Genomic DNA, 9,800 nt, shown 5'->3' on the forward strand with positions numbered 1-9,800 from the left:
GCAGCAGGACCCGTCCCTGTCCCCGTGCCCGTCTGTCCGTCCCGTGGCGCGGCGTGGGGGTGTCCCCGGGGGTCCCCCCAGTCCCCGGTGCCCCCCAGGGGGGTCCCGGCCCTGCCGAGGCCCTGCAGTGCCAGGGGGTCCACCCGGCCCCGGGTCCTGCCGTCCCTGATGACGCTGACACGGGTGGGCTGGACGGGCCTGGAGGGGACATCCCTGATGGGGAGGGTGGCACTGGCCCTGGGTGGGGTGTCCCTGAGGGGCAGGGTGGCACTGCCACCACCGGGGACGGTGCTGCTGCCGCTGACTGGGCTGTACCTGCTGGGGACGGTGCCACTGCCACCAGCAGATCTGTCCCCAAAGGGGATGGTGGCACTGCCCCTCGGTGAGGTGTCCCTGGGGGGAATGGTGGCACTGCCCCTGGGGGGGTTGTCCCTGACAGGGTTGGTGTCCCTGCCCCTGGCTGGGCTGCCCCTGGAGGGGATGGTGGCACTGCCACCCACCGGCCTGTCCCTGGCACGGACGGTGCCACTGCCACCAGCAGGGCTGTCCCTTGGGGGGATGGTGGCACTGCCCCTGGGTGAGGTGTCCCTAGAGGGGATGGTGCCACTGCCACCAGCAGGGCTGTCCCTGGGGAGCAAGGTGGCACTGCCCCTGGCTGGGCTGTCCCTAGTGGGGATGGTGGCACTGCCTGGCCTGTCCCTGCCGGGGGTGGTGGATCTGCTCCTGGATGGAGTGTCCCTAGTGGGGATGGTGGCACTGCCTGGCCTGTCCCTGCCTGGTCTGTCCCCAGCAGGGATGGTGTCCCTGCCCCTGGAGGGGCTGTCCCTGGAGGGGATGGTGGCACTGCCTGGCCTGTCCCTGGTGGCACTGTCCCTGCCTGGCCTGTCCCTGGAGGGGATGGTGGCACTGCCTGGCCTGTCCCTGACAGGGGTGGTGTCCCTGTCCCTGCCTGGCCTGTCCCCAGTGGGGACAGTGGCACTGCCTGGCCTGTCTCTGGTGGCACTGTCCCTGCCTGGCCTGTCCCCAGCAGAGGTGGTGGCACTGGCCCTGGCTGGGGTGTCCCTGGGGGGCACAGTGGCACTGTCCCTGATGGGGGTGGTGGATCTGTCCCTGGATGGGCTGTCCCTGACAGGGATGGTGGCACTGCCACTGACAGGCCTGTCCCTGATGGGGACAGTGTCCCTGCCCCTGGATGGGCTGTCCCTGACAGGGATGGTGGCACTGCCACTGACTGGCCTGTCCCCAACAGGGATGGTGGCATTGCCACCAGCCGGGCTGTCCCTGACAGGGATGGTGGCACTGCCACTGCCTGGCCTGTCCCCCGTGGGGGTGGTGGCACTGTCACCTCCAGGAGAGCCACCACTGGGGACAGTGGCACTGTCCCTCACCAGCCTGTCCCCAACAGGGATGGTGGCACTGCCACTGCCTGGCCTGTCCCCAATGGGGGTGGTGGCACTGTCACCCCTGGGAGAGCCGCCACCAGGGATGGTGGCACTGCCCTTGGCTGGCCTGTCCTCCACGGGGACAGTGGCACTGCCCCTCGCTGGACTGTCCCCAGTGGGGACACCGGAACTGTCACCACCAGGAGAGCCACCCCCAGGGACGGTGGCACTGCCAGTGACAGAGCTGTCCCCAACAGGACTGGTGGCACTGGCAGTGACTGGGCTGTCCCTGACAGGGATGGTGGCACTGCCCTCAACTGGCCTGTCCCCAGTGGGGACACTGGAACTGTCACTGGGAGAGTCACTGCTGGGAGAGCCACGCCCAGGGAGGGTGGCACTGCCACTGGCAGGGCTGTCCCCAACAGGGACGGTGGCACTGACTGGCCTGTCCCCAAGAGGGACAGTGGCACTGCCACTCACTGTGCTGTCCCTGACAGGGATGGTGGCACTGCCACTGACTGGCCTGTCCCCAGGGGTGGTGGCACTGCCAGTGACAGAGCTGTCCCCAACAGGACTGGTGGCACTGGCAGTGCCCGGGCTGTCCCTGACAGGGATGGTGGCACTGCCCTCAACTGGCTTGTCCCCAACAGGGACAGTGGCACTGGCAGTGACAGAGCTGTCCCCAACAGGACTGGTGGCACTGGCAGTGACAGAGCTGTCCCCAGCAGGACTGGTGGCACCAGCAGTGACAGAGCCATCCCTGACAGGGACGGTGGCACTGACTGTGCTGTCCCTGACAGGGATGGTGGCACTGACTGTGCTGTCCCTGACAGGGATGGTGGCACTGCCACCGACTGCCCTGTCCCCAGGGCTGGTGGCACTGGCAGTGACAGAGACGGTGCCCCCCCCCTCAACCTGCCTGTCCCCAACAGGAACGGTGTCACCAGGAACGGTGGCACCACCCCCTCCACCAGCGCCCCCCCCGGGCCCCCCCCCGTGGGCAGAGCCCCCCCCGTGGGTGGTGGTGACCCCGGGAGAGCCCCCCACGGGTGACCCCCCGGCCCCCTCCGCCCCCGGGGACCCCCCCCCGGCTCCCTCCTCGGGCCTCTTGCGGGGCCTCCCCCTCCTCCTCTTGTGCAGGGCGGGGTCCCCCCCGGGCTCCGGGGGTCTCTTGGTGCCCTTGGGTCGCTGCTGCTGCTGCTGCTGCTGCTCCTGCGGTGTCACCGTCCCTGTCCCCACGCCCTCGGGGCCGCGGGTGCCGCCGGGGGGGTTGGCAGCAGCGGGGTCGGCGGGCGGGACCCCCACCCCGGGCAGCAGCACGTTGAGCACGGGGATGGCGGCGGGGGGGCTCAGCAGCCCCGCGGGGCCGGGGGGCAGCCCCAGGGGCAGCGAGGGGGCGGCGGTGGCACCCACGGGCAAGGGCAGGGCCACCTTGACCGTGCCCGGGGCCGCCGTCAAACGGGGCACCAGCACGGGGGGGCCGGGGCGGAGCGCGGGGGGCCCGGGGGGTCGCTCTGGGGGGGGGATGCGGGGCAGGAGCAGGGGCAGGCGGGCCACCAGGGCGTTCACCTGGGGGCTGCTGCACGAGCGGGGGGTCTCGGGGGGTTTCTTCTTCTCCGGCCGCCCGGGGGGTTTGGGGGGCGGCTCCTTCTTGCCCTGTGGTTGATTTTTTGGGGAGGGGGGGACACGACACACACACACACACACAGAGCTGGGTGTTGGTGGGGGTGTTGGTGTGATTCCAGTTGCCCACCCCCAGCTCTGGAGGGGGGGAAAAGCCTCACCTGTTCTTGTGGGATCCTCTCGTTGCTCTCGGGCGGGTCCAGCCCGTTCTTCTTGACGGCGGGAGGGGGACGGTTCTCCTGGGGGGTCTTCTCTGTGTTCTCTGCGGGCACACACCAAGGTGGGACAACAATCCCCCAAAGGTGGGATGAGGGGACAGGCCTCCCCCTGGTTTGGGGGACGATGGGACACACCCCTGAGTTTCCCCCCCTCCTCCAATAAAAAAAAATCCCATGAGACGCCCCCATAAAAATTCTGAGCCCCTCTGAGTGGGGGTCTGCGCCCACCTGAGACCACCATGGCCATGAGCAGGTCGGCGTGGGCCGAGCGGGAGCTGATGATGTGCTGCTGCAGCAGGAACTGCGCCACCTCCACGATGTTGTTGAAGGAGCGCTTGAGGATCTTCTCGGCCCAGTCGCAGGTCAGGGCGCAGGCGGCCTCCATCACCTCGCTGGGGTAGGACTGCACCAGCTCCGCCAGCTCCGACTGCCGGGGCGGGACGGGCTGGGAGACCCCATAAAAACCTTCACCCAGACCCCCCCCACGCCCCCCAAACCAGGGCAGGACCCCCCTCAAAAAGTGGGGACAGCAGGTTCAGGGGACAGAGCAGGACCTGCCTCTTTCCTCTCCCCACCCCATTCTCCTCTGAGCACCCCCCCCTTCCTTCTCAGGACCCCAAATCCACCCCCCTGCACCACCCCAGACCTCAAATCCCCCCCACCTAAACCCCCAAACTTACGGTCTCTGTGACTTTGAGGTCCAGGCTGGGCAGGGGAGGGAGGCTGACCACGGTTTTCCTCCTGATCCCCCCATAACAGTACGTTGAGGCCCCGTTAAGGGATTTTCCTGACATGGGAACAGACACCCAGAAGTCCCCAGACCTCCCCAAAACCACCCCTAGGGGTGTCCCCGCTCCCCCCCCCCCCCCCCAAACCGGGACCCAAAATCCCCTCCAAATCTACAAAACAAAGGGGATAAAACCCCCCCCAAACCCCCAGGAAAAAAAACCAGGAGCAGCAGCAGCTCCGGGGGGCAGGGCAGGATATTTGGACTGTCCTCGGCCTCCCAAGCGCCGGGCTTTGATGTTCGGGAAGATCTCCCGGATGATCTTCCCGAAATTGGCCGTGCTGAGGGGGCGGGAGCCCAGGTTGTCGCAGTATCTCCTGAGGGGAGAGATGAAGGGTCAAACCAGGGAGGGAGCCCTTCCTGCTGCTCTCCCATCTGGGAAGGTGTTCCCAGCTGCTCCCTGTCCCTGGGAATGGTGGCCCTGGCCATGGAATCCACAGTCCCTGTCCATGGAATGAGCTAGCCTGGTGTCCCTGTCCATGGAACCCTGTCCTGGTGTCCATGGGAATGTATTATCCTGGTGTCCCTGTCCATGGAATGGACTGTCCTGGTGTCCCTGTCCATGGTACCCACTCTCCTGGTGTCCCTGTCCATGGAATTCACTATCCTGGTGTCCCTGTCCATGGAATGAGCTAGCCTGGTGTCCCTGTCCATGGTACCCTGTCCTGGTGTCCATGGGAATGTATTATCCTGGTGTCCCTGTCCCTGGAATGCACTGTCCTGGTGTCCCTGTCCATGGAACCCACTATCCTGGTGTCCCTGTCCATGGAATGAGCTATCCTGGTGTCCCTGTCCATGGAATGGACTGTCCTGGTGTCCCTGTCCATGGTACCCACTCTCCTGGTGTCCCTGTCCATGGAATTCACTCTCCTGCTGTCCCTGTCCATGGAATTCACTCTCCTGCTGTCCCCGTCCATGGGAACCTCTGGCTCCCTGGGATCCAGCCCCAGCACAGGGACACCCCCAGCACCCCCAGCCCTGGCCCTGGCCCTGGGCTCACTTGTAGGCATCATAAACGTCCTGCTTGGGCAGGCAGGTGTCCGTGTGCTCCTCCAGGTGGTTCCTGATCCAGTTGCAGGCGTGCATGTACTCGGCTGTGCCCAGGGCACTCAGGTCCAGGCTGCTGCTGCTGCTGCTGCTGCTCCCGGGGCACAGAAACATCCCATCAGCGGGGGAAAGGCAGAGGGGAGAGCCAGTGGGGCCAAACAGGGCAATGAGTGTGGCTTAAAACCCTGCAGGACCCACAGATTTTATCACTGGGGTCAGCAAACCCTGCAGGATTTTATTACTGGGGTCAGCAAACCCTGCAGGACCCACAGATTTTATCATGGGGGTCAACAAACCCTGCAGGACCCACAGATTTTATCATGGGGGTCAGCAAACCCTGCAGGACCCACAGATTTATCACTGGGGTCAGCAAACCCTGCAGGACCTGCACAGCTCATCGTTGCAGGTTGGTGGTCTGGGCAGGGAGGTTTTTAAGGGGCAGGAAGGGGTCTCAGAGGGCTCTTTTACACCTGGATTTTGGGCAACCCCACGACCACCCCTGTCCCTGTCCCCCCCCCACCCTGTCCCTGTGCCACCTCCATCCCGGCATTCCCGGCTCTCCCAGGAGCTCCAGACCCACCTCTTCTCGCCCAGGCTGGGCCCCGAGGGCAGCTGCAGGTACAGGTAGAGCTTGTCACTGTCTGAGAACTTCTGCACATCTTGCTACGGTCGAAGGGTCCAGAGACAAGGAAGGGGTTATAAGGATCCTCAGGGATTCGGGGAACGCTCCCGTTCTGGGGAGGGCTGGGGGGAGGTGGAGATTCCCAGAGCCCACGGGAAGCACTCACCAGGATGGAGTCCACCTTGCTCTGCACGGATTTGCTGGGTGGGATGGAGATGGGGGTGCTGTCAGGGCAGGGCAGGGCAGGGCAGACCCCAAAGCACCCCCTGCCCACCCTGCCCAGCTCATCCCAGGGTTCCCGAGGCCTTTCCAGACCCCAACCTGCTCCCCCCCACAGCCCCATCCCGGAGCCACCCCTGCCAAGCCCAGGGAGAGCCACATCCCATGGGATCCCAGCTGGAGCTGCTGCTGGGAACCCTCTGGTGCCCCAAAACTGGCATCTCTGCCCTTCCCGGTGCCCCCATCTCCCTGCCCCCCTTCCCACGGCCCTGCCCCCTCGTCCCCCCCCCGGGGGGTGCAGATGACTGAACCCCATGGAATCCCCTCTTTTCCCCCTCCCTCCCCCCAGATTTTGGGAGGCTGCCCTTACGAGATGGTGCTCCGGAGCTCCTGCAGCAGCGTGCTCGACTCGCTGGCACCGCCCCGGGGGGGCAAAGTGCCCCCTTTCCTGGCGGGGCGGGCACCCGGCTCGGGGTCACCCATGGGCTTCGAGGGGGTCTGGAGGGGAGCGGGGGGGGGGGAGAAAAAGCCAAAATTCAGCTTAAAAAAAAAAAAAGGGGGGGAATAAACCACGTCACGGAGAGCGAATGGTCCCGGGAGGGGCATCTCCAGCTGGGTGGATGTGGGTACCCCGCTCCTGGAGGGGGGTCAGGGGTCCTGGGGGGCACTGGGAGGGGCACCAGGAGGGGCAGCAGGAGGGTCGCTGGGGACATGGGGCTGTAGGATGGCACAGGGACACGGGAACTGCAGGATGGCACGGGGATATGGGGACACGGGAACTGCAGGATGGCACGGGGATATGGGGACACGGGAACTGTAGGATGGCACGGGGATATGGGGACACGGGAACTGTAGGATGGCACGGGGATATGGGGACACGGGGATATGGGGACACGGGGACACGGGACATGGCGCTGGCGGGAGGGAACGTCCCCAGGGCCACGGGGCCACGGGACACCAGCAGGGCAGGTCACCACGGGCGTGGGGATCTCGGGAGAGAACAGGCACACCGGGACACCGGCAGGGCAGAGGTCCCCAGGGAGATGGGACACCGGGACAAGCGGGGTTTCCCAGGCACACGGGTCACCAGGAAAGCAGGTCCCAGGGAGATGGGGACACGGGATACCAGGAGGGCAGAGGTCCCCGTGCCCAGCGGCTCCCGGGTCCGGGGTCACCCTCCGGGCCGGTCCCGGTGGGACAGGGGGTGCGGGGGCTCCGTGACTGCGCAGCCCCCTCGGGTCCCGGCAGCGGGGCCCGGTGGCGGTGGGGTGGCCCCGGGGGTCCCCCCCAGCCCCGGCCCCACACCCACCTGACCCGGCCGGTCCGGGGGGGTCCCGCCACGTGCCGCTCCCGCGCCCCGCGAACCGAAAGTGCTGCGCGGGAGCGGGACGGCCCCGCAGCCCGCCGACCGCTTTTTTCTGATTGGCCGCCGCGCCGCTGGTCTGCCCGGATACGCGCCGCTCCTTTAATGCGATTGGCTGGTCTGCCCGGATACGGGGGGCGGGCGGCGCGGGAGCCGAAATCTGCCTGGTAACAGGCTGCTGATTGGGCGCGCGGGAGGCGGGAGCGCCAGGGGGGCGGGGGCAACGGTCGGGGAGGGGGGGGTCACGTGTGTGTGTGTGGAGGGGTCACGCGTGTGCGTGTAACAGGTGTGGGGGGTGTGTGCAACATGTGTGTGGGGTCAAGTGTGTTTCCCTGAGGTCACGTGTGTGCGTGTAACAGGTGTCACTCTGCGCTGTGTGTGTGTGTAACACGTGTGTAATGTGTTTGCAACATGTGTGTGACACGTGTGTAAAACGTGTGTAAGGGGCCTGGGCCCCGGGGCAGGAGGAGCAAGAGGAGGAAACGACTCAAACCAGCGGTGAAACGACCTCGGGGTTTATTTTTCATCTCCCCCCCTGCGCAGGACAATTCCCAAACCCCGAATTCCCCAATCCTGGGGCTTTGGGAGGGGGGGGACACGGGGGGGGTGGGGGGGTCACATCCAGATGTCAGAGGTGCAGTCCCCCCCAGGGTAACGCATCTCGTGGGCCAGGCAGGGCCCGTCCGGCTCCTTCCCAAAATCCACCAGGAAGTTTTCGTTCACTGCCAGCCCCCCTCTCTCAGTGTCCACGTCGATCTGCAGCATCACAGCCCCCTCCCTGCGGGAAGGGGGGGAGCAGGGAAGGTCAGGGGGGGGTCCCACAGGAGCATCCCCCCCCTCCTCCATCCACGGTGACTCACGTGAGGAGGTCTGGGTAGAACTGCCGGTCCCAGGCGCTGTACAGGGACGTGGTCACGTAGAGACGCTTCCCATCCAGGCTCAGCTGCAGCATCTGCGGCCCCCCCGCCACCTTCTTGCCCTGCAGCGGGGTGGGAGCAGCCACCAGTGGGGCCACCTCCACCCTACACCCCCCAAAAGGATGGGGATTTTGGGGGTTCCCCCCCTCCCTGAGCTCACCTGGATGACGAAGGGCTCGGGCTGGCTCCGCAGCTCCTCATCCTCACACACCTTCACCGGCCCCCCCCGGGCGATGCTGCCCCCCAGAAACACCTGCAGGGGGAAGGGGTTGGCTGATTCCCCGAAGGGGACACGGGGGATGGGGGGCAGTGGGGTGTGGGATAAGCCCTTGGTGGGGGGGGGGGGGTCTCACCTGCCCCACCAGTTTGGGCCGGCGGGTGTCGGAGATGTCGTACTGCCGCACGTCCCCGTGCAGCCAGTTGCTGAAGTACAGGAACCTGTCGTCCAGCGAGATCAGGATGTCGGTGATGAAGCCTTGGGAAGGGACAGAGGGAGCTGGATTTGGGAGCAGAGCCCCTGGGGACCCCTCCCCGTCACACACCCCACACACACACACACACACTGACCTGGCATCTCCGGGAGCAGCCACCCCTCCACCTTCTTGCTTGGCACTTGGATCACCTTCTCGGCGGCCCAGTCGCCTCTCTGGGGACAGAGACCACCCCGGGGGGGGGTTCAGGGGTGGGGTGAGACCCCCCCATCTGTGGGGCACCCCCACCTCTCGTCCCTTGGGAGCAGCTCCGCTCCTCTCCAGCCTCCCCCAGAGCCGTGGGGAGAAGGAGACCCTAAAGACCCCCCTGGGCTTTGGGGGCAAAAAACACCCTTGATTTTCCAGCTGGTTTGGGGATTTGGGATGTAGGATGATGTTCCTGTGTCCTAGCCCTGCTGGGATTTGGGATGTGCAATCTGGGATTTGGGATGTGGGATGATGTGCCTGTGTCCTGGCCCTGGGATCTGGAATGTGGGATGTGGGATTTGGGATGTAGGATGGTGTGCCTGTGTCCTGGCCCTGCTGGGGTGTGGGATTTGGGATTTGGGATGTAGGATGATGTCCCTGTGTCCTGGCCCTGCTGGGATCTGGAATGTGGGATGTGGGATCTGGGATGTGGGATTTGGGGTGTGGGATTTGGGATGTGGGATGTGGGATTTGGGATGTGGGATGTGGGATTTGGGATCTGGGATTTGGGATGTGGGATCTGGGATTTGGGATGTGGGATGTGGGATTTGGGATGTGGGATTTGGGATTTGGGTTCTGGGATTTGGGATCTGGGATCTGGGATGTGGGATCTGGGATGTGGGATTTGGGATCTGGGATGTGGGATTTGGGATCTGGGATGTGGGATTTGGGATGTGAGATTTGGGATTTGGGATCTGGGATGCCTCACCTGCGTCTTGAAGAAGCGGTGGACGGCGCTGCTGATGGTGCAGCCCACGAAGCCCTGGGCGGCGTCGGGGTCGTGCAGGAAGCGGATCTCCAGCGGCGCCGAATCCTCGCCCACGTCGATGGCCTGCACGTACCTGTGGGTGCTCCAGTCCCACACGTTGAGCCGGCGCCCGTAACGCCCTGGGATGGGGAATTCCGTGAGGGGGGAGGGGGCTCAGCCCCCGGGGGCAGCAGAAA

General features: G+C 65.6%; 2 protein-coding genes across 2 annotated transcripts in view; both read right to left on the bottom strand.

Annotated features, from left to right (window-relative positions):
• LOC114072181 (DNA-binding protein RFX5-like) overlaps window positions 1-7,280 on the bottom strand; it is an 11,323-nt gene extending 4,043 nt beyond the window's left edge. The window contains exons 1-15 of the mRNA XM_027910103.1: window positions 7,208-7,280; window positions 6,269-6,398; window positions 5,846-5,879; window positions 5,638-5,720; window positions 5,011-5,139; window positions 4,211-4,327; window positions 3,904-3,985; window positions 3,452-3,650; window positions 3,167-3,267; window positions 2,354-3,038; window positions 1,874-2,262; window positions 1,498-1,801; window positions 1,393-1,458; window positions 1,110-1,314; window positions 776-848 (exon numbers count right to left, since the gene is read on the bottom strand). Coding sequence (XP_027765904.1) covers window positions 776-848; window positions 1,110-1,314; window positions 1,393-1,458; window positions 1,498-1,801; window positions 1,874-2,262; window positions 2,354-3,038; window positions 3,167-3,267; window positions 3,452-3,650; window positions 3,904-3,985; window positions 4,211-4,327; window positions 5,011-5,139; window positions 5,638-5,720; window positions 5,846-5,879; window positions 6,269-6,381 — 2,580 coding nt within the window. The 5' untranslated portion in view covers window positions 6,382-6,398; window positions 7,208-7,280. The remainder of the gene's footprint in view (window positions 1-775; window positions 849-1,109; window positions 1,315-1,392; window positions 1,459-1,497; window positions 1,802-1,873; window positions 2,263-2,353; window positions 3,039-3,166; window positions 3,268-3,451; window positions 3,651-3,903; window positions 3,986-4,210; window positions 4,328-5,010; window positions 5,140-5,637; window positions 5,721-5,845; window positions 5,880-6,268; window positions 6,399-7,207) is intronic.
• A 596-nt stretch (window positions 7,281-7,876) lies between these two features.
• The window catches only part of LOC114072180 (methanethiol oxidase-like), a 4,667-nt gene continuing 2,743 nt past the window's right edge, over window positions 7,877-9,800 (bottom strand). The window contains exons 6-11 of the mRNA XM_027910101.1: window positions 9,565-9,743; window positions 8,746-8,824; window positions 8,532-8,653; window positions 8,339-8,431; window positions 8,122-8,240; window positions 7,877-8,039 (exon numbers count right to left, since the gene is read on the bottom strand). Of these exons, the coding sequence (XP_027765902.1) occupies window positions 7,877-8,039; window positions 8,122-8,240; window positions 8,339-8,431; window positions 8,532-8,653; window positions 8,746-8,824; window positions 9,565-9,743 (755 nt within the window). The remainder of the gene's footprint in view (window positions 8,040-8,121; window positions 8,241-8,338; window positions 8,432-8,531; window positions 8,654-8,745; window positions 8,825-9,564; window positions 9,744-9,800) is intronic.

Source organism: Empidonax traillii, unplaced genomic scaffold, assembly GCF_003031625.1.
Source record: "Empidonax traillii isolate 1590-97213 ecotype Southwest subspecies unplaced genomic scaffold, ASM303162v1 scaffold2732:size23211, whole genome shotgun sequence".
Classification (NCBI taxonomy): Eukaryota; Metazoa; Chordata; class Aves; order Passeriformes; family Tyrannidae; genus Empidonax; species Empidonax traillii.